The sequence below is a fragment of the Kwoniella pini genome, chromosome 1 (assembly GCF_000512605.2).
Source record: "Kwoniella pini CBS 10737 chromosome 1, complete sequence".
Classification (NCBI taxonomy): Eukaryota; Fungi; Basidiomycota; class Tremellomycetes; order Tremellales; family Cryptococcaceae; genus Kwoniella; species Kwoniella pini.
In genome coordinates this window covers 2,185,388-2,208,218 of record NC_091716.1, presented here as the reverse complement: position 1 = coordinate 2,208,218, position 22,831 = coordinate 2,185,388, and the positions used below count along the sequence as shown (strand labels likewise).

The 22,831-nt window shown below is 38.7% G+C and overlaps 10 protein-coding genes across 10 annotated transcripts; 6 read left to right on the top strand and 4 right to left on the bottom strand.

Moving 5' to 3' along the window:
- Positions 1-611: 611 nt before the first annotated feature.
- I206_100839 (uncharacterized protein) lies at positions 612-2,103 on the bottom strand (the record flags this gene model as incomplete). The annotated part of the gene is made up of 2 exons (XM_019152267.1): positions 612-1,300; positions 1,467-2,103. The coding sequence occupies 2 exons, from the start codon at positions 2,101-2,103 to the stop codon at positions 612-614; spliced, it is 1,326 nt and encodes a 441-aa protein (XP_019014405.1).
- Positions 2,104-3,331: 1,228 nt separating this feature from the next.
- On the bottom strand, positions 3,332-6,211 carry I206_100838 (uncharacterized protein; the record flags this gene model as incomplete). Its single annotated transcript, XM_019152268.1, has 4 exons — positions 3,332-3,381; positions 3,451-3,495; positions 3,563-3,650; positions 3,716-6,211. 4 exons carry the CDS (start codon positions 6,209-6,211, stop codon positions 3,332-3,334), a joined length of 2,679 nt encoding a protein of 892 aa, XP_019014406.1.
- Positions 6,212-7,619: 1,408 nt separating this feature from the next.
- Positions 7,620-8,117, top strand: I206_100837 (uncharacterized protein; the record flags this gene model as incomplete). The annotated part of the gene is made up of 1 exon (XM_019152269.1): positions 7,620-8,117. One exon carries the CDS (start codon positions 7,620-7,622, stop codon positions 8,115-8,117), a length of 498 nt encoding a protein of 165 aa, XP_019014407.1.
- A 618-nt stretch (positions 8,118-8,735) lies between these two features.
- Positions 8,736-9,072, top strand: I206_100836 (uncharacterized protein; the record flags this gene model as incomplete). The annotated part of the gene is made up of 3 exons (XM_019152270.1): positions 8,736-8,832; positions 8,884-8,928; positions 8,981-9,072. 3 exons carry the CDS (start codon positions 8,736-8,738, stop codon positions 9,070-9,072), a joined length of 234 nt encoding a protein of 77 aa, XP_019014408.1.
- Positions 9,073-9,267: 195 nt separating this feature from the next.
- Positions 9,268-10,700, bottom strand: I206_100835 (uncharacterized protein; the record flags this gene model as incomplete). The annotated part of the gene is made up of 4 exons (XM_019152271.1): positions 9,268-9,389; positions 9,576-9,955; positions 10,032-10,253; positions 10,405-10,700. The coding sequence occupies 4 exons, from the start codon at positions 10,698-10,700 to the stop codon at positions 9,268-9,270; spliced, it is 1,020 nt and encodes a 339-aa protein (XP_019014409.1).
- A 583-nt stretch (positions 10,701-11,283) lies between these two features.
- I206_100834 (uncharacterized protein) lies at positions 11,284-12,588 on the top strand (the record flags this gene model as incomplete). The annotated part of the gene is made up of 6 exons (XM_019152272.1): positions 11,284-11,401; positions 11,453-11,542; positions 11,624-12,152; positions 12,208-12,275; positions 12,335-12,421; positions 12,491-12,588. 6 exons carry the CDS (start codon positions 11,284-11,286, stop codon positions 12,586-12,588), a joined length of 990 nt encoding a protein of 329 aa, XP_019014410.1.
- Positions 12,589-12,860: 272 nt separating this feature from the next.
- I206_100833 (uncharacterized protein) lies at positions 12,861-15,388 on the top strand (the record flags this gene model as incomplete). The annotated part of the gene is made up of 5 exons (XM_019152273.1): positions 12,861-14,293; positions 14,372-14,756; positions 14,820-14,887; positions 14,994-15,075; positions 15,131-15,388. The coding sequence occupies 5 exons, from the start codon at positions 12,861-12,863 to the stop codon at positions 15,386-15,388; spliced, it is 2,226 nt and encodes a 741-aa protein (XP_019014411.1).
- An 872-nt stretch (positions 15,389-16,260) lies between these two features.
- I206_100832 (uncharacterized protein) lies at positions 16,261-17,346 on the bottom strand (the record flags this gene model as incomplete). The annotated part of the gene is made up of 2 exons (XM_019152274.1): positions 16,261-16,647; positions 16,705-17,346. 2 exons carry the CDS (start codon positions 17,344-17,346, stop codon positions 16,261-16,263), a joined length of 1,029 nt encoding a protein of 342 aa, XP_019014412.1.
- A 579-nt stretch (positions 17,347-17,925) lies between these two features.
- I206_100831 (uncharacterized protein) lies at positions 17,926-20,420 on the top strand (the record flags this gene model as incomplete). Its single annotated transcript, XM_019152275.1, has 7 exons — positions 17,926-18,341; positions 18,409-18,579; positions 18,646-18,806; positions 18,876-19,081; positions 19,143-19,356; positions 19,422-19,615; positions 19,683-20,420. The coding sequence occupies 7 exons, from the start codon at positions 17,926-17,928 to the stop codon at positions 20,418-20,420; spliced, it is 2,100 nt and encodes a 699-aa protein (XP_019014413.1).
- A 309-nt stretch (positions 20,421-20,729) lies between these two features.
- I206_100830 (Kae1-associated kinase Bud32) lies at positions 20,730-22,093 on the top strand (the record flags this gene model as incomplete). The annotated part of the gene is made up of 6 exons (XM_019152276.1): positions 20,730-20,816; positions 20,922-21,414; positions 21,527-21,654; positions 21,726-21,848; positions 21,924-21,993; positions 22,056-22,093. The coding sequence occupies 6 exons, from the start codon at positions 20,730-20,732 to the stop codon at positions 22,091-22,093; spliced, it is 939 nt and encodes a 312-aa protein (XP_019014414.1).
- Between the last annotated feature and the right edge of the window lie 738 nt (positions 22,094-22,831).

Here is a 22,831-nt window from a genome sequence, read left to right as displayed (position 1 = left end):
AAGAAAGATATAAGAAGGAATGTTATAGAAAGGAAGAAAGTTGGTATGGTACGATGAATCGGGAAACAGACACGCTTTGCCAAATTGAAAAAAAAAAAAAGAAAAAAAAAACCCCTACTATGGTCAAACAGTTACACCGTGGATATGATTCAGGGAAAAATACAATACAAAATAGCTTATAAGGGGTTTAAATACGAATTACACTAGGGTTTATCAAAAATGGCGCAATTAAAAATCATTCATCTTGATGATGTGGCATTCTATGAAGATCAGGCAATCCCGAATAGGTGGCAAAAACTCAAGTAACAAGCGAGGAGGGACATCCCTATTTCTCGATAAGATAAAATATTCATTAATCGGATTAAGCTTCAAGATCGGTAAAAAGCATTATTACGCGAAGTGCAATCAGAGGGAAGGATCAAGAAGCCAAACAAAGACCTGGTATGGTGACAGAATTGGCACTATTTTGTTTACTCACCTGATGTCTCAGTCCCCGTATCATAGCATTACCTGACACCAAGTAACGGTACTGATTATACAACAAGATGAATGCATGGTCTCCGTTTCCTGGCGATAGTGTATATACTACATGTGTTTTGTATTTTGCACAATTACTCCTCCCTAGCTTTTTTCTCCTTCTCCTTCTTCTCATCTTCCTCTCTTTGTCTTTTTCTAGCTAAGAATCTTTCTTTCGCATCTTGTCTTCTTTTTTCAGCATCACCATTATCCCCTTCTCTTCTTTTCCTAGCTTCTTCTTCTTCTTTCCTTATTCTTTCTTCTTCCTCTCGTCGTTTCTTTTCAACTTGTTCTTTCATTTGTTCAGCTAATCTCTTACGTTCTCTTTCCATTCTTTCTGTATGTGAAGCAGCAGTTCCAACAGCTCTAGATTTGTAAGGTCCTTCATTAATTTCACCAGATCTTTGACTTGTTAATAATGAATTAGGTAAAGTTGGTTTTGGTTTTTTCATTATATTTAATCCTGCTTTAAGTAATGATCTTTTATCTATAATTTCACCTTCATCATTTATTTCAACGTCTTTTCCACTTTTTTCATCAACTCTTGATGATCCAGCTTTTTCATTAACAGATTTCGCTTCTCTAGCTAATAATGGATCGTATTCTTCTTCATCATCGAAATCGTCTCTTGAAGGTCCAGAAGTTGGTGGTCGAACGGTGAATGACGGAACACTTTGAGCTTGAGTTGCTGCTACTGCAGCTGCATTTTCAGCTTCGGAAGATTCCAACATTGATTTGTAGAATGATGTTAAACCTGGACCAGAACGGGATTTACGTAGTTCATCTGAAAAAAAAATTGGAAAATCAGTATGAATGATCTCAAGAATAATTTGTATATGATATAATCTGTAATAAGATAAAGTAATAAAATCCCAATGAATTACTCGGAAAAAAGAATTCACTGAACGATTAAAGAATAATATAATTAAGTAAGAAATTCAAAAACATACCTTCACGTTTTTTTTCTTCTTCTTCAGCTTTTTTAACTTGTTCCATTTGTTTTTTATATGCATCTGTAACGAATTTTTCTTTATCTTGATATAAATCACCTTCTTTTTCTCTTTCTCTTGATAACATTTTTTCTTCAGCACGTAATTTATCTAATTTTCTAGTTTGTGCAGAAGCTAAAAAACTTTCAATATATTTTGGTTTTCTTTCTTCTGCTTCTTTTTTTCTTATTTCTTCATGTGCTTTTTCAATTGATTTCATTGTATCATAATGTTTATCATAATCAAATATACTTTGATCTATACTTTCTGCTACTTTTTGTGCTTTTCTTTCTGATCTAGATAATAAATTTGTTTGTCCAATTGGTGCTTTATTTTTATTTTGTTGTTTTTTTGAAGGTCCAGCTAAAGCATTTAAACCTCCTTCATTCTCATCATCATCATCATCATCACCATCTTCATCGAAAGGTAATGTTGGTTTCTTCCCTACGGATGGTAGATTTGATGATGAAGAAGGTTTAGATTTAGCCATAAGTAATTCCATATTTGATTTTGGTGTAGAGGATGGACCTGGCTTAGAGGAAGAAGCCGCTGCGGGGGCAGCAAATGAGAAAGAAAGCTTGGTGCCGTTCGAAGACATTTTGATTTATGGTTGGACGTTGTAGCTCGAAACGTGTCCCGGAAGAACAATAAAACTGCGAGAGAGATGTATCAAGGTCCAATATCTATATAATGGAACTCATACGCTGTTATAAAGGTTCAGATTAGCGAACTACCAACTTATGCATTACGTAATATGCACTGACTGAGTGGCAAAACAAAGCTAAATTGGATCTGTGCCTGTGATGATGTTTGACTTGGCATCATAGCGTAACTCAAAAAAGAAAACCAACAAAATATAGATAACATGGAAAAACGTTTTATAAAACAATCAACATACTACTTGAAAGAACAAGTTCAATCCTCATTCAACCTCATTTAGACAGTAATTTATAGCTGCAAATTTAAGATATACGACTCAGTAATTAAATACGAGCATATTAAATTCAAGTCTTAGCTGAAATGCCATTTTCCTGTGAGTGTTCAACCTCACCTCAGCCTTATCTCAAGTTTTACTAATCAAAGGCAAATACATAACAGACCATAAGCGCATCACTTTGATACCTAAGGTAATTTCAAATTCCCATTAGACTCAAAACTGACCTTCTGGTCTATTATTCCCATCGCTATGCTATGACAGTATACTGACTTGCAATTCTTCTTACTTTTTTAGGTCATGTATCTCAATATTAACGGTCAGTGACATCATCCCATTCCTCCAATGAGCGAAGTACCCTCTGTATGATGTGACACAACATCTCCAAGATCGGCGGTTCTTGGTATACTAAATTATGATAACCTTTATTAGGTAGACGATGGAGTTTATCATTCGGCTCAGGTCATCTCCGATATAATCCATAGATGAATTAACGAAATCATGTTTTTCAAACCTCAATTGTGAGTATCCAATTTATGATTCATTCCTATCTGTGATTGATCGATCTGAAATTTACATGAAGTACTGATATATCCCTTGCTCTGTCTTGAAATTAGACGATAGAGGCATCAGGTTCTCCTATTCTGTCTTATACATAGATGACTGATAAGGAAAGGCATACAATAATGATCCTTCTTACTATACCTTCAATTGTATCGTATACCCTTCTCCAACATGAAACGCTCTCAATGAGCTCCTTTTGCCAAACTGAATCAAGGCAAGCATCATTAGAATTCATTAAACCCATAAGACTGATAATATACAACAATTTCGAGCCTATACACGGTTTCGCACAGCATAATCCATGACAAGACTATCTGATAATAAGCCTTTAATCCTCGATATCGTTATATCCTTTTTTGAGAGGAGAAGAAATTTTAGCTATACGTTAGCAACGGAGATATTAGTTGAAGTCACTTTCATGAAAGTCATAAAATAGCGTATACTTACGAGCATACATTAATGATCTTTTTTTAGCTTGAGCAACATCCAGCACTACAATAAAAGATTCATCAACTTTCATGTAATATCAAATAACTCTTACGAATAAGCATAAACTCACAAGCTTGTTTCATAGCACTAGGTTGACCTAATCCTAAATTTTGTCCTTGTGAAGCAGCTAATGATTTAGGTTCCATAGATTTACGTCGCTGATAGAAAAGCAAAATGATCAGTCAATTGAAACAATTAATTTGAATCCAAAAAGAAAACCTACTTTTTGGAAAACGTCTTCTTGTGAAATATCAATTAAATAAGGAATTTCATCCAATCTCTTTCCAGATTTTTTACATTCCATAACCCATTTAATTCCAACAATTAAACATTTATTTAAATTTTTATCTTCTTCGTTTACTTCATTATCATTTTTTCGATTTTCTAATAATTTTCTATACCAAGTTAAAGTAGAAGGTTTACCAGATTTAAAAATAATATGTGTTAATTTTTCACTTGGTTTAACAAAAACTCTTGCACCTAATCCTTTTAAAATATCAATAAAAATTCTACTTGAATCTTCTCCATCAGAAGTTTTAACATCAACAAAAGCTCTAACACCTTTTAAACATTTTGAACCATTTGTTGAATTTAATAAAGCTGCTATTGATGTATCTCCAATATCACGATTTCCATTTTCTTCTTCTTTTTCTTCTCCTGAAGAAGAAGAAGAAGAAATTGATAAATCTCCTTGTTGAATAATTGATGATCTTGGTCTATGACCTGAAAAAGATAATCTAGAGTTTGTTGATATTGATAGATTGTTTGGTCTCTCATTTACTTCTTTAGGTTCAAATACACTTATAGAAGGTAATATATTTAAATTTGGTCTTGGTTTTTCATCCTTCATCGATATCGAATCTTGAGCTCTTTTCGACTTGAGCTTACTTAAAGCATCACTCAACCCAGCGAGCGACTTCGAAGTTTCAGAATTCAGGCCCTCCCTGATACTCAAGCTCAACCTTGATCTTATTGGAGCTGAAACAGATCTTTGACCTTGAATGAACGATTCAGTAATGTCGTCTGGTGTAGGGGAAGGATTAGAGGTTGAGCGAGGCTTAACGATAGGATTGGAAACTATCCTTTGGGTCGGTTTTGATAGTGGTCCAGAGCCCAATGAAGAGGGGTAAGAGGGTTTTCGCTTTATCGGTGAAGTTGACGCCTCGTCAACAACAGTGAGCGAAGCTGGCGGAACAAGAGAGGGTCGAGTTGAGGGTCTACGTTCTGGCAGAATACCTACTGGTTTTGCCTTTTGAAGGGAAGGGACATCGGCTTTCCTCGTTGTAGCTGGTATGTGTGTGGGTGCATTTGAGGGACGAGATACAGGTATTCTGCTAGGGGGACCCATACTGCTGAGTGTGCGTGTCGACGTAATCTTTGGAACGGAAAGAGGTGTCAAGGTTGGCAATGGTGGAACTTCAGCAGCGCTGGGAGCAGGTTCAGAGGGTAGAGAATGATGAACCGTATCAAACTGATCAAGCCACTGTGCGTCATTTGGTGTGATCTTGAGGACGTCAAGGGCTGTATCGATCGGAGTTGAAATGTCAGGTTTTGTTTCATTTGAGGCGGTAAGCGCTTGAACGAAAGGCGATGTTTCTTCCTCATCAACCTCCATCAATGATTCCCGCTTTTTCAAGAAAGAATCTAACGTAGGCTGTACTTCTCTCTTCATCTTGACTGCAGAGGATATTCTACTTGATAATGGAGAAGGAGGCACAACTCGCATACTTGGTGTGGCCAAAGTACTTGGCATCATTGATTTGTTCGACGGAGGTGGTTCCGAAGGTGTAGTCGACGAATTGACGGTGGTAATTATCTTGCGAGGGGAAGGTGCTATTATAGGAGTATGTGAGGGCCCATATAGATTCATGGCTGTAGGCAGCTGTGAAGGTGTACCAGGTATAGAATTTTGGTTGAGTGAAGAAGACGTAGTAGATGGTCCGGGCGTTTTCCGAAGTGAAGCAGGCATTCTAGATAATGGTTTATCGACTTCTCTCTTCTCTTCCTTCCGGGGAGTGACAGGCATCACTTCAGCTGAAACAAGGTTGATAGATCGTTCCTTCATTCTAGGCGGTGTAGGTGGTCTGGCAACGATATGAGTGAAAGATGAATCTGCAGGATCAGTAGTATCCCCTTCTGACTTCCTCAACAACTCCCTTGCTGGGGTAGGAACAGCTGGTACAGTCTGTGGTCGAATCATAGTAGGCAAAGTGGACGGTGTTGATGGTTTGGAGGCAGGTTCAAGTGATCTAAGAGATTCAGAAGAGGATTGATGTCCTACAGATCTAATTTTATTGATCCTTCCTTTCTTAAGCTCATTACCCATTGTTGATCTAATCGTATGATTTACCTTCAATACCTTTTTGGTACCTCCTATACCCTCTTCCTCAATAAGCTTTCTCTTTCCTTTCCCATCCACAGATGATCTATCTTCAAAAATACTCATCCCGTTCAGATTCGTTATACTCTTACTCTCCCTTAATGGTCCTCTACTTCTCAAATTCTTGGTTGATGTACTGTTCCTCAAACCTCCATTTAATGTATCACTGGTAGCAGGTGAATGAGCGTTTTCGTCGTATACAAGAAGTTTATTCTTGATAGTTGATGTTGAATAAGCTGCCAATCTAGCTGAAGATCTAGTATTTGGTATACCGTTTACAGTTCTAAGAGGTTGAGTAGTTGTCGATGAAGATTGTCGACGAAGTCTAGGTGGGGTCATGGTCTATCTAAAATCTATAAGCATGCATTAGTCAACACCATCAACACCAATTCGACCGGGAAAAATAGAAATGAGCTACAATATGCTGAAAGATTGGGGTAGATTTGTGTTTGTTTGTGTGATCATTGAACATTTGTACAACTACTCACTATAAAATGTAAACAAAGTGGAAAATCAGTCGCGTTGTTTAAGGATGAATCATTGATTTTAGAGTGTTTGTTAAACGCGTTTTCGTCATATAGCTTATATATTCTAATTCAGATTTCGTGCAAAATACTATTCTCTTAGAAGTGAATTGATGATGTGCTTTCTATGCTTTATTTGTGTAAATTTAAGTGCAAGATGTAAATGAGATTATTTTGACATACCGCATTCTCGAATAGTTTATTGTTGTTGATCAACAAACATTGCTCTGTGGGATGGACTCCTGAGGAATGTGGCGAGGCGGTTAATTTACCCTGAATCCGAAATTATGAATTCATAATTACAAAAGATTATGGATTCCTCGTTGAAGCTATTTCATGCGGTGATTATGCAAGGAATGCGAACTCTTCTGAAAACACTGAGAACTCTAAGAAGTGTGGGAATAGCACAGTAGATGTAGATGATTCAGAGCAGGAGAAGATTGACGATTCCGACGGAAATCGATCAAACCAATCTTGCAAGTATGTATTCTCTAAGCTGCATTACAAATTCGGTTCATATACTGGTCATTTAGCGTTCGAAATGATGATACAGGTGGAGCCCTTGCCAGTAAACTCTGGAAAAAACCAGAGCGATAGAAAGGTCAACTTTGATAACTAGACGAATCAATCAGCCTGATATTCCAATCAGAATTTTATTCTTTCCATAACTGAATAGATGCATCTGAGTTTTTGTATATTTTGCCAGTAGAGGTCGATAGATCATTCTTTCTATTCGCACTTTGTTTCTTATGCAAGTATGGTTGGATGTATACCAATATGCGAATGACACCGATAATGAGCTAGAAGGTCTCTATCGTGACCTCTCAACGATTTACATCTGTCAAGGACGGCTTTAGAAAGAGGGAGACTATCCTGCTGAAAGTATTCTCACCAAATTTTTCATTACCACCGTAACAGATGGGCTGCCTTCATTGTGGGCACATTCACAGCTGATAAAATTCAATAGCAATCAAAGCTATAGCTTGACCAAATAAAGCTCCGATAGATGGCAGTGAGGCGATATGAAAGGAGGTATGGACGCTCTTTTTGTAGTGAACCCTTTGACAAGGTCTTCTATTTGACTCAGCTCAACCTCGACGTGATAACTACAATATCGTACAAAAAGCCCATCTGAAGCTGTCCACCTCCTACTGAAATTGTAATGAACACTACTCCAAATACACACTTACCACTCTACATATATTCCAAATCTAATGTCAGTGATGTCCGTCGGCTCGACGACTTGGCCAGTCAATTACATCCGTGCCATAGGTTTTACCGATGGTGACAAATCGAAAAGATTCAAGGTCGAGTTTATCAAAGATGACCAAGGAAGGTGGGATTGGCTCAGCGATAGTAGAATTAGTGGCATACCTAACCATTCGCTGGTGGACGATCATGAATTTCATAGTGGAGAAGCAACCAATGAACCACTTCAAGATGACAGTACACCTGACTATATGAAATACAAGTGGTTTCGCGAGAAAGACGAAAATGGGGAAACACTTGATTGGGAACAACTCAGGTTCAACGCTGAAAAGCACAGCTGGGAATTCTTCCATGTATACTGCGAATCAATGGGTGATGATGCATCTTCTGATTTATACGACGAATCACTGGAAGAAAACGCCAACTCGGATGTTGAGATGGAAGACATAGCAGAACCGGTCGATGTCGGTGCCTGGTTAAAGGAAGTTCAGGTTGGGAAAAAACCCGAGTAAGCTCCGTAATTGCTTGAAACTTGATCCTAGCTGAATCTAGAATTGGATCTTCTGTACAGAGCTTTGTCCGACAACTCGATGAGCCTTTAATAGACGCTGTTTGTACTTCATTCTCGTACTGGACTCTGTACTTTTCGCCCTCCTTCCTTTCATCGTCTTAAGGATTATCAAATACGTCAGTACTCATGCATACACATACTCGCGTTGATTTGAATTATCAGTCATGAGGTTTGAGGTTTCGGAGCCTTCTGTTCAACTTAACATGATCTTGCGAAGTCGCGTATCCCACCATATCAAAAATGATAACCCCATCAATATCGGATTTGAAATCCTTGGTCTTCTAGGGAGTGGGGCTAAAGATGTTGTACGGATCTTGACATACTCGGACGGACCATTAACATGAGAACTTCTGAAAGTGTAAATCCTTTCACTATACGTTGTCGAATATGTTTCGCCAATAATTGCTGGGTGGGGAGACCCAAGGTATATAACGATGGGCTAAAATAGTCTTTCTGTTCAAGATTTGTTTTATAAATTTACATTCACTCACATCGACCAACTGATTAGCATATTCACCGTACTGCACTATACATTGATACTATTTTCAAACCCTTCATCATGTCATCTCAACAACCTACTTTAAACGCCAGTAGCTCTCAGGCGGAAGATGCTTTGGATCGAACCCATACTCAACTTTCAGGTACCACTGTCGGAAGTGAGTTCACATGTAGATTCAATCGTTATCTCAACTGATTCCCCTCGATAGCACCCGGAGCTGGAGATTCTGAGTCCAGCACCGAGAAATCACGAAGTGAGTATGAAGCATTTCACACGCACCAGGACTGGCTAATTACGTTTTGCAGCGCAAAGGGCAATCTCTACCGCCGCCTCATTTGGCAAGAGAGTGGTAAGAGCTGCCCTAGATCCTAGCCCCTCATCTGGTAGTGGTTTCTAAAGGGACTTTTCCAGAGACTAGAGCCAATTGCGCACGGTATTATGCATCAATACATAAGGTCTTATGCATGGCGAGATATTGTTGTCATCATTTTACTGGATTCATATCAGAAACTATCGATACAACTTCTATGATATCATACTGGCAATCCGACTTGGACACTGTTCTTGGCCAAAGGTCATTCGGATAGACCCCCTATTCTCCTTGTTTAGCCGCTTGAGCACCTTGGGCGGCGTTGGTACCCTGCATGATAACGCTAGTGGCTTTACCAGCTGAAAACGCTGTGGAACCGAGATTGGCACCAGCTTGACCGACGTCTGGGAAAGTAAAGCAAATGTTGGTCAGCTATCAGGGATAGAAGGCGGGCGAAGAGCAAGACACAGCAATGTCAAGCGAGAGAAGATTTCGATGAGCGCGGCAAGATGACAGATATCGCAAAGGAGGGACGGCGAGAAACTGCTTTTACAAGAGAGAGCACTGATGAGACAGGAAACGTTCCTCACCTTGAGCAACGCCTTCAGCTTCTTTACCGAAGTTATGCTCCACAGCTCTGTGAGCCGATTGACTAGCAGCTGATCCAACGGTAATAGCAGCTCCAGCGATACCTTTAGCAGCGATAGTGACTTGTTCCCAACCTTCTTCAGCCATCTTTCTGAATTGACCTTTATCTTCCTCTTTAACAGGTTCAGACTTCTTGATTATGCTATCTGGTAATTTCTCTCCAATTGATTTTGCAGTATCGTGTATATATGCGCCGACGTTGTTTGCTCCTGCTTCGACTGATTCGGCGAGTTGAGATGTACCGTGGTTTATAGCTTCTGCCCTTTCTTTGGTAAGATCCGAAGGAGGTGCTGGATGTTCTGGGTTAGTTTGAGTAACATGTCTGAGAGTCACTCATGATGTCAGTCAAAAGAGTTCTAGAGCGCGACAAGAAATCTGATATAAGACTGCATGCTCACCGATCGGTGTAAGCACCTAATCTTCCCGCTAGAGCTTGGCCGGCAGAGGTGACTGCTCCAGCTATAGTCTCACCCCATTTCTGAGTATGTTTGGCAGTCTCCCCAGTCTCGAACTCGTCATCAACAAATAAAGTGGTTTCATTCCATATCTTGTTGGCTTTGAGTGCTTCCTCGAATCTTTTGAAAAGGGACTCGGTGGCATCCCATTCACCTTGGTTGGCACTACAAAAAAATCATCTCGTCAGCTTAAGTCTTCTCCTCAGGATTGGTCAGCTATGACGCAGCATCAATGGAAGAAAGCTTCGACTCTTGCGGAAGACCAGCAAGCTCAGGATGAGGTAGGAAGCTCGATCATAGGCTCGCGAGTACTCACCTATCCTTGATCCTTAATTTCACCTGACCAACAGCAGCTCCACCATCAGCAGGGACAGGCGCGAAGATATAACTTGGATGTTGTTCTTTCGCTTGTACCTTCTGCAAGGGACTGTTAGGGAGTAAAGGGAAAGATGACCCTCCTACAGTCAATGTCAAGGTAGACGATGGGTGAGTAGGTGGATTGGCAGGAATGAGAGTGAGGTTGAGTTCACCGGTTGAGAGGGGTAATGGATCCGAAGTAGGAGTTGGGAGGTGGTACGCCGTAACGTTTGGGATGGTGACTAAGGTTGTCATTCTGAATAGTGGATAACTATCTTTCTTTCACACGACGAATGGAATGTAGCGAGATGAAGTATAGTTAGATATTGTAAGATTGTGTCGATCTCGGGCGAATGGTGGGTCGGTCGCAGTGAAGTTGAAATGTGGAGATCCGAAAATGACGTCGTCATGGCTAATCAGTGGGAGATATTACGATTAAATCCTATTACCCGTTTCTTCCCCTATTATGAGTGATTTGTAATGTGGCTTATAAGTCTGTGCGAATCATTTACTCTGATCGGCAATGGGCTCATCCAGGCACGGTCAAAGGTGAGATAGGTAATTTCCGAAGCGAAGGGAGAATGATGAAACGATCGATGACATATACTATTAAATAAGCATTCTCAGCTGTTTGTCATAGATCTATGTTAAGACTTCGGGATAAAGTCTTGCGTAGCTTTATAAATTTCAGTGATTTGTATCGTATCACTTCGTCTTTTAATCAGTTAGACATATGTTTATAATCCTGACTCGTACATCCTCACTCTGTCGATCAACAGTTTCTCGTTTGCCATCAATTTATAGACCCTTGAGTCAATCACCCAGATCATTTACCACCATGAATAACGCACAAAAAGATATCACTTCTTGGGCAGACAAATCTGGTTCTTTCAAAAGACAAGTCAGTTCATTCAGAGATATCATCGAGCCTAACGGACAGTTCCCTCCTGAGAAAGGTAAGTTGACAACATCTTCCAGCAGGAGTGTGCTGATTCCATTATATACAGGACGATACCACCTTTATGTCAGTTTGGCTTGTCCATGGGCTCATCGAGCATTAATCGTAAGGCAGCTCAAAGGACTAGAAGACTTCTTCGGTATGTCCTCTTTTATTCGCATGCGTGCACATATACCCTCATCGAAATACTTTTGATGTTGATTATCGGTGAACATTCTAGACGTGTCAACAGTCCACCCTCATATGTTAGAAAAAGGATGGCATTTTGCCAAATCTTCCGAAAATCCTGCACCTCAATCCGAACATTCTGACGATACTTTCCCAGCAGCAACAGTGGACAACTTATTCGGTGTATCCCATTTAAGGGAGTTATACTTCAAGGTAGAACCAGATTATCAAGCTAGATTCACTGTACCTGTAATTTGGGATAAGAAGACAAATAAAATCGTTAATAACGAGTCATCAGAGATCATCAGATTCTTAAATACAGCTTTCAATGATCAACTTTCAGGTGAACAACAATCCCTTGATCTTTATCCTAAGGAATTACAGAAGGAGATAGATGGATTGAATGAATGGGTTTATAACGATATCAATAATGGTGTTTACAAATCTGGTTTTGCTACTACTCAAGAAGCCTACGAAGCTGCTGTCAAACCTCTTGCTGAAGGATTAGAAAAGGTTGAGAAGATCTTGAGTGATGGAAGGGACTTCTTGATTGGTGGCAGATTGACCGAAGCGGATGTCAGGTGAGCATTCCGGCCGGTGAGGGTTCTATTCATATTGACGCCTATCTCTGCATAGACTGTACACAACCATCATCCGATATGATCCAGTATACTACGTGCACTTCAAGTGCAACCTCGGTCTGAGTGAGTGCATAATGCTTTTGCGTTTGGTAATTCAGCTAAATCGAATGATATAATTCTAGTTCGTCATGATTATCCTCATTTGCACAAATGGCTCCAACGATTATATTGGAAAAATCCGGCTTTCAAGGACACAACCAATTTTGAACGTTCGTTAAGTTTAGCTGATCCGCTTGACAATTTTCTGACAACAGCTAATTACCATTCACGCGTTATAGACATCAAAGAACATTATTACTACTCCCACAAGCACATCAACCCAAACAGAATCGTACCCTACGGTCCTAATGTTGATATTGAACCTCTTGAAGAGTAAAAGCTTGCTCTGGACTAAAAAGTGACAAATGACAAGTAAAAATGAAAGTATAATATCATAATCCTGCATGCAAAGGTAGTGAATGAACGAGAGTGATTGATGTTGTACATCAATACTAACCTTTGTTTACATCATCCTTTGTACCTTCATTCTTGATGAAACATGCTATATCAAGCCGATTTGCGGCTGAACACCATCTCTGATTTACATAACATCACTTTAATCACATCTTACTGATCCAGAAATAGGTATTACCCAAATGTATAGTCAGTATGCGATCACCTGTGTCTTCAGCGTACAGCACTTCAACTGATCTCTCACCACCATTCACATACTCAACAACAAGACCACCAACTACATTTTCACAATATATATCAAATTCAAGCTCAAATTCGAATTCGAAATCACAAACAAGATCTAGATCATGGTCAAGATCAAGTAATTGGGGTAAATCACCTCTTCAACCACCTGAAGAACCTTTACCTGATCTCCCTATTACTCAATCTCCATTCAATGATAACTCATATACTGATACTGAATATCCAAATGACGCGTTTAATCGATCAAACTGGTCATCTACTACTCCCAGAACGGGTGATTTAGACACGATCAAATCTACAGGATATTCTAGAACCTCTTATAAACCTTCTTCGAGACCTCTTCAGACTATTCCACCTGATACATATGCAGATGAAAATGCGGGTATCAATTCTACACCAGGATGGTCAGCTAAGACAACAGTTAATAGAGTCAAGTTCGCGGAGGATCAAGATATGATCATGGATTCACCTAATCAAATTACTCCTGCCACGGAGCTCAAGCACACACGGGATGAAAAAGACGATTCGCCAGAAAAAGTACCGTGGAACGGATCTCATGATCAACTCGTTGATGGACGCAGCAAGGAGAGGCATTCCACTTTACCTTCCATACTTAGCATCTCTCGACTTGCAAATGTCAAATCTAAAATAATCAAATCTGAACCTGTATCATACAGGAATGGAGCATCTTCGTTGACTGATATTGAAAATGAGCCTTCAACCGACAAATCAAGGAATGCGACTCAAGCCAATGGTAGAAGCGATCATTCGTTATTGAACGTCGGCGTTCTAATTGACAATAAAGCCGAAGGTATATATCAACGTAAAACATATAATAAAAGTCGTACACCAGATATAACTCGACAACAAACGAAATTATTAGATATTCAAGATCAAAACAAATTAGGCAGAATGTCAGTAGCAACTAGAAGGTATACATTACCACCACAGCGAAAGGCTCAAACTGATCATCCCAAATCATCTGATATGGTACCTAGTAAAAAGATCAAGGGTATCTTAGACTCATCTTCAAAGTTAGCAATACATGAGAAGAAGAGATTCATCATTAATCTGTATTACAACATATGTAATTCAGCGCCAAGCAAAATTTACTTAACATATAGACCATTCTTCGCGGCTGTATTGTCACTGTGTGCCGCATTGATCCTAGTAATGACACATGGAATAACGAATGATTCAACTATTGGTCAATTCTTATTTGTCAACAAAGACGTTTTCGATATTTCGAGAGCAGGAGGTACTGATATTGTTCTAGGAATTTGGGGATGGTGTCAATCAGATCAAAACCAAAGTCAAAATCAATGTCAAAATTATGGATTTAGAGATTTCGCTAATGATCAATTAACATTTACGATTCCCGGAGAGTTAGTTTAAATTCTCTACTCCAGAAGCTCCACATTCCAAAACAAATGATTTTGGCTAATTACTTTTATTTTGATTAGTCCATCTCTTGAAGCTTTATCATTACTCCTTACTGCTTTAACAACTTTAACATGGTTATTAGCAATTTATCAAATCGTAATTCCTTTTTTACATTTTTATTTATTTTTCGCACTTTCTATTCCATTTAATCATTTAGTTGAAATTACTCAAAGTACTTCTCAAGCTTGGAATCATCTCTCACCAAGGAAAAAAGAATCGAAAAGTCCTTCGAATAATAGTAGTGATGCGAATGATCATGTAATTGCAGAAGTTGATTTGAGGGTGAAATGTGAAAGATTTCCATATGAAAGTTATTTATGGGTTTGGTGGGCTTGGTGGGCTCATAGAAGGTCGCCTGTTGGTCATGTTTTCGGTTGCTTAGTTGGTCTTCTTGGGCTGATCACTGTGAGTATCATCGAACTTGAATACTTGGGTCACTGTTGAGACTCATGAGATTTCTTATGACAGTTTGGAATGACATTCAAGTTCAGATCTTCTATCATCAATGCTACAGGCTCAACCAACTTATCGCTAGGGTGAGGGAGATTTCATATTCATCACACTAACAATACATTTCCAATGACGTTGATGTTGGCGATGTGATATGAAGCTGATTGATTGTATACTCGACGTCTTCCGTAGAACCGGCGCATATATACCACTTATGACAGTGTTGATCACTATAGACACCTTCGTCCTCTCTTTAATGTATTTCTGGAGTTTCGTGAGTATTTCTGACAGCTTCATATCTTCCAACACTTAATTTCTTCGGATTATAGCGTAAAAAGTTAGAACTATTCTTGAACCCACCTTCACCTTCACCAAGAGTCTTATTACTTGCACCATCTGAAAATGCAATACTACAACATCATAGACAAACAGGTATACAATCATTTTTCGCTCCATATGAAAATTCATTTATTGATTATAAGAATGAATTTGAAATTAATAACAAGTTTAATCAAATTGAAAATCAGAATCAAAATCAAAATGAAATAGAAATTGATGAAGAAACTAAAAGATGGTTAGAAGCTTAGAAATTTGATAATGAATTATTAAATATAATCAAAAATTTAAAAATAATAATAATAATAATAATAATAATAATAATAATAATAATATCAACAATAATTCAAATTTTATTTTATCTGAAATAGGTTTATTATATTATTTAAAATTCAATGAAAATGAAAATGAAAATGAAAATGAAAATGAAAATGAAGCATTATTAATTCCACCAAAAGGTATTATACGTAAAGAATTAATAAAAGATTCACATTTAAAATTTAATGAATTTAAAAATGAAAATGAAAATGAAATTCATAATGAATTAGAAATTATGATTTATAATTTAAATAAAAATTTTTGGTGGAAAGGTATGGAAATTGATTGTAAAGAATTTATTGAAAATTGTAAAATTTGTTTTGAAAATTTGAGAGAAAAAAAAGGAAATTTAAATAAACAATTTCAATTTCAATTTTGATTATTCAATCATTTTTTTTTTCCTCCCATATTATTCTGCTAATTATATTTTGTAATTTTTATTGTTTGTATTTGAACGAGTCATTTTATTTATGTGAATATTACTACTTTTTAAATAGATATGCACATGAAAATGATTACATCAAGTAAAAAAGTAGAATATATCAAATTGATCTATGGAACAAAATTTACAAATCTAAATACAATGCGTATGTTGTTTTCGTAAGATACTTCGTAAAGTCATGAGAGTGGGAGATATCAACAAAGAGAGTGAGGGAGTTTTCTGTCAGACATGTAATCGAAGGAAGGCGTAAAGATGCGTTGTTCAAAGGAGTCAATAGTATTGTATGTAATTGTGTTAGGAAGATGTCTATGAATCGGGCCAATCCACAATTCGATATTATACCTGCAGTCCAGCCCCCAGATCTCAGCCCCAGCGATTCCTTCTGACTACTTCTAGCTCTGCCAAAAGCTTATTGGTTTCTTCGTATCGCTTTCTGATCTCATCTTCCACTGCTTCCGAGAGGCCAGAATGCAAGATTTCCATATCATCATCTTCCATACCGTTCAATTGACCATATGAAGGCGAGCGGAGCTCGACTGACGGATGATGCGAGTTGACAGGCGAAGAATCCGGATAAGAAGGTTGATTGCGATACGTTGGATAAGGTGAAATTAGGGTACTATCATGAGAAGTTATCGTTTGATTACTCATATTTGATTCAGTTTGGCGTAATGGAGTATGCGCTTGGTGAAGCGAAATCTGATTATAGGACGGATGGGGATGACATTGAGATTGCAGTCGAGCGACATGCTGATCGGCGCAGACAATAATTAGCAACAATTGATTTCCGCGATCTGTCAAACTTACCAGACTATGTAATAACCAATTTTGTTCCTCATAGGCTTCTCCCCATTCTCTCTTCATCTCATCTTCATTCATATCCATGACCTCTTCCTCTCCTGAGCCGTGGTTCACTCCGAACTGATGCTGCTGCTGAACGTCATTCATTTCGCCACTCGTATGCGAAGTCCAAATATCGTCTTCGATTTTAGGTTTAGGTTTGAAGGGTGAACTTGACGGTAAAATATTTCTGATAGGTGAAGAAGACATCGGATCAGGTTGAGAATAAGCGTTCCGAGGAGTAGGAGTAACATTCAAATAGTGATTTGAATGTGGTGGAGTAGGTTGAGAATTTGATATTGAAGGTGCATTTTGCTTTTCCCATTGTTTCGTTCGACGTCTTTCTACTCCTGCTATAGATCTCTTCAAAGCTGAAGTACTACTTTCGGCATGAGGTAGCTCAATATCTGCAGCAGAGACCGTACCGAAGTAGTCATTCGATTGATGTTGAGGAGCAAAAGGGGATATAGGATGTTCACCAGGACTTGAGAATGATAACTCTTCTCTTCGACGACGTTTTAATAGGACATCTAGAGGAGAGGCGACATCAGGCGAAAGAGGCGGTGAAGGTGATCGAGGTCTCTTGTGCCGTTGAGTTGGTGCTAGCATTCTGATATATATTGTAGCCGGATACCACCCACTATAATGGCTGGGATTTGTGTCGCAGAAGTCAATCTAGGAGGCAGGATGCGGATGCTACGGTGCGCTTTGACCAGGATAAGAATGAATATCGGAAATAGCCGTAGCTGATGCTGGTGAAGCGTTGAATTAAGCTGTTTTATTATCCTTGTGTCATTGCGTAGTTAGGAGGGGATGGGATCAACTGTAAGGTTTCAAGTCTCTCGCAAGCTGGTCTGAAGATGATAATAAGTCCAGAATGTTTTGTTTATATACTTGTAATTGGGAGAGAATGTCTACAGTCAATTGAAGGGAAGGCGCACTCAATAACAAATCCAGCTAAATACGAACCACGTGGTAAGATGACAGGAAATGACGTGTTGACCTAGATAAAATGTATTACATAAACATTGGTTAGAGTGGTAAAAGCTTAAGTATTTATCGATCTCCTCCACCTTTATGGCACTGTCAAAAGTTAAAAGCAAAATAAAGAAATAGAATAACACCTATATAACTCTTTGCATTGTTAGGCTCAACCTCTGTCCTATTGCAAGACCAACGCGAGCAACGATGGCTCAGCCAACAGACTTCTCAGAAGGAGCGGATTTCATTTCTTTCGGTTTATCTCCACCTCCAGAAGCAGGTCCTTCACGATCATCTACATCAACATTACCAAATGGCATTGCTTCTTTACCTCCTAAGCCCATCACTCCAGGTGAAAGTAGTACGAGAAAAGGTAAAAGGAAAATATCAGATGCTGAATCAACTTTAACACAACACGATACGAATAATGCGGGGAAAGATAAAAAGTCAAGTAAAAAGCAGAAAAAGGGTAAACGTGATCGAGAAAAGGAGAAGGAAAATAAAAAAGATCAAACAAATGAAACAGGGCCCAAAAACTTGAAAGAAGAGAGAAAAGCGAATGAAAGACATGCTCCATGGTCTGATTTGGTAAATTGGGAGAAATGTAAAGACCCTGCTGAAATGTAAGTCGCATCAGGACTCACCTGTCCTAGTCATATGCAAGCTGACGAGACCTTTGGAATGAAACAGGTTAAACGAAGAAATTAATGCTTTCTACAAATACGTTTCGCCGACAAAAGAGGAATTCGAAGTTAGACTGTTTACTATTGAGCTCATTACTCGAAGTTTGATGAAGCTTTGGCCGGATGCAGAGGTTACGCCTTTTGGAAGTTGGCAAACTCAACTTTATTTGCCTCAAGGGTGAGTTCGTGTTCATGTTCGGTTCAGTCGGGCTACCTGGACTCATAAGATTGGTATATACTCTAGTGATATCGATCTTGTAGTGTCCAACAAGCAGTTCTCGGAGTCGAACAAAGCTAGATTGTTAGCTGAGATGGCTAGAGCGATGAGACAGGCTAGAATAACGGACGAAGTAGCTATCATATCTAGAGCAAGGGTACCCATCATCAAATTCATTACAAACGAAGGTGAGTTTTCCAGCTTCACATTAAGTACTCTGTATGAACAATTGCGCTGACTGTTTTAACTTTATATAGGTAAACTGAATGTAGATATATCGTTGAATCAAGTTAATGGTATATCGGCCAGCAAAATCATAAATCAGTACTTAGATTCCTTGCCCGGCTCAAGACAGCTAATATTGGTAGTCAAATCATTTTTGAGTCAACGATCGATGAATGAGGTCTATACGGGCGGTTTAGGGAGTTATGCTGTGATCTGTCTGGTCATAAGCTTCTTGCAGGTGAGCTATTAGAGGCGAGACATCAAATCGGAATCTTAGGCTGACGATAATGCATTTCCAGGTGCATCCTAAATTACGAAGATCGGAACTTGATCCGGAAGAAAACTTAGGAACACTTCTAATCGAATTCTTCGAGTTGTATGGACGAAATTTCAATTATCAAGATGTCGGTATATCGATACGGAAAGGTGGATACTATTACCTTAAATCATCGAGAGGCTGGCTCAGACCCAATCAAAGCTTTCTGTTAAGTGTTGAAGATCCGCAAGATCGAGGTGAGTACTTTCTGCTTGTTTTGTCTCGGTATGTCGGTCACTATAGCTGATGTTTCTCATTATAGACAATGACATATCAGGAGGTTCATTCGGCATCAGACAAGTGAAAAATACACTTGCTGGGGCATACGAGCTGCTCCTGATGAGATTGTTTGAACGAGCAGATAAGATGAGTGGGAGAAAATCAGGGAGAAACAAAGAGGATATGGATCCTGATACCATGAGCATACTGACCGGAGTCATGGGTATCACCAAGGAGGTTAGTCGGATTTCGCTTCTCATGGATTATTTTAATGTCAGCTAACATTGCGTGTGATGTGTAATAGACCCTCAAGCAGCGTACAGCATTACAGCAACTACATTCAAGCGGGAAATTGCAAAAGCTCTTATCTATACCTATGGGTGCCAACCCTCAGAAATACGTTACCAATTATCGCCCACCACCAACTTTGTTTACACCGAAATCTCGAGATCGCATATCCCGCTCGCAGAGAAACGATAATTTCGCCCCTGTACCGAAGGAAAGAAACGCGAATGGCGTAGGAGCGATAATGGTAGACGACGACGAAGTCTCGGATGACGATTCCGAGTTTTACGATTCCGACTCTGATGAATTAGGGCCAGTCGATACTTTCGCTATGATTAGGAACGATAAGAATTCAGATAGTGAAGATGATGTACAAGAAATACCTGGACTGAATTTACGACAAAAGGCTATAGCTACTGAAGTTCGATATGGTGGATCAAGTGATATTTCAGAAGATGAAATCGAGATACTAGATTCACCGCCTGAAGAATCAAGATATTCAATTTCTAAAACAAATAGCAATACCAAAAAATCGGGGAAATCGAAAGTTCCGCCAGTGGAGGAGGATGATTTGAATAGTATTTCAAGTGATAGTGATTCTTCTGTTCGATATGTTGATAAGCCCTTGAACAAGAAGGATAATGGAGTTAAAAGTAAAGATAGACGGGCTTTTTGGGCATCGAAAGGTCTTGGCGGGACAGTGGGAGAAAGGGAAAATGAATTTGAGGATGATACTGAGTTTATTGGCTTAGACTAAGGAAGCTATGTTATGTTTGTTGTTCATATCGTTCATTTTAGCATTGCATGTATCTTGCGCATGATACGTAGTATCCTGTCATTGCTCTTTCCGTCCGACATTGTATCTTATCAGATGTTAGGTCACAGAGTACCGTCCCCAGGAGCGGGAGCGAGAAATGGTAGAAAGTGGAGGTGATCTGTTGACTTGGTGAAAGCGTCAACAAATGTTGATCGAAAGTGAATTACTAATCTCCTCTTCTATCCGTATCATCGGATTTCTTCATACAACCACGTAGTACGTAGTTACATATCAAGACATTGATAAAGAATGTCAGCATCATCTTCTACTTTGGGTTATTCCCCTTCAGCCTATTATCTAGAAAGAGGGGAATTGATCAAGCAAGGTGCGGAAGCTGTAAGTGATTGATTCTACATACCCAATTTAATCTATTCACACCGCTGGATCTTTACAATCTGAATTTCCAAAATTGATAAACCTGACGACGTTCAATTGATTTAGAGAGTCTATTCATGTTCTTCTTTTTTTCCCGAACCAACAATATATGATCCTTCTTCTTCATCATCTTCATCATCATCTTCATCTTCAACTTCATCAGATTCTTCAAATAATTCAATAATAATAAAACATAGATTTCCAAAAAAATATAGACATTCAAATTTAGATTTAAATTTAAATTCATCTAGATTAATTTTTGAATCACGTTCATTATTTAGAGCAATTAAATTTGGTGTTATTGTACCAAAAATATATTGGGTAGATGAAAAAGGTGGTTGTTTAGGTTTAGAAAAAATTAATGGATGGTCAATTAGAGAAATTTTAGGTGGAGGTGCAGAAGGTGAAATTGAAATTACACAAGAAGAAGAAGAAGAAGAAGAAGAACAAGAAGTTGATTTAGATCAAAATTTTGAAGATAGGGATGAACAAGGTCAAGGTGAATTTGAAGAAATTAATTTAGGTATGAAAACTTTAATTGAATTAGGAATTAGTCAAGGTGAGTTATTATATATATATATATATATACATATATATTATTTCAATATAGACATGACGACTTGAGATATAGCGATATTGGTCAAACTGTGCTCATAATACCCATTCCTCAGATCACTTGATGCGTTCTATAGGATCAGCTTTAGCTCAATTACATTCAACTACAATTATACATGGTGATTTAACTACATCTAATATGATGTTACGTTTAACACCGAATAATGAAGAACCTTTTGAAATAGTGAGCAATAATAAAAAATTTACACCCAATAAATTGTTTTTTTTATTATATGTTAACTGTATTACTTTTAGGTATTGATAGATTTCGGACTTTCATCAACTGCTCAATTCCCTGAACATTATGCTGTTGATTTATACGTACTTGAAAGAGCATTTGCTTCAACTCATCCAAAATCAGAGAAACTTTACGCTAGTGTAAGTCCAATTTGATATCGTTCTGGATTCCTCAACATTGAATATAGCTGACAAACAATCATCTCATTCCTTCAGGTACTTGAAGCTTACGCTCAAGGCTTGGGACCCAGAAAGTGGAAACCGATAGAAATCAAACTTAAAGAAGGTATGTTAAGATGAATTCAACTTATCAATCTTATCTAATTACTGACTAATCGTGCTTAATAGTCAGAAAACGTGGAAGAAAGAGAGATATGACTGGTTAGGCATATTGAATGCATTTAATTAGTCACCTGATGTCAACGAATCCTAATTCGTGATTCATTCATACGGGTTCTGTCGATTCCCACTTTCTTGGGTGATCTACAATGGAAGACATATACAGCACGTCAAATGGGTCTCATCTGCAAATCGAAAAGAATGTAAGACTGAGTGAGCATCTCGTGGGATGAGTTGAAATGCAATCCGCGAAGACGTCGACGAAATCGGTTACTTTGATGATCGTCAGTCTCGGCTCTGGGCCCGCAAGTTCAAGTAGGCTAATCGAATGAAGCGTACCATAATTACGGACAACATCCCTTCATTTTTAACGGTTGATATGCGATATATTGGGGCACCTCAGCTTTCCTTTGCCCATCATTATCGATTTTCGGAGAAAGCGGAGCAGGATTCAGTAGTTCTGCAACTGAGATAGAGAGTCGAGCGTTTACTATAGGACGTGGGATGATGGGAGTGGGAACAGGCAAAGTAGGTGAGGGCGAAGGATTGAAGATCCAGGCAGGCCGGTGCTGAATGCTAGATATAATTGCGGAAGGTCGTCGAGGTCGATGATGATGATGATTAGTCTGTTTATCCGCTGCATACTGGCAAAGGTAATCATCATATTTGCTCAGCGAAAAGGCCATTAATCGGTAGGAATCAAGCCTACTTACAGATGAGCCGATATCCATAAGAATAGACGCTGCCTCTCTCATGCCTGCCTGCGCTTCTACTGTTTCATTCGG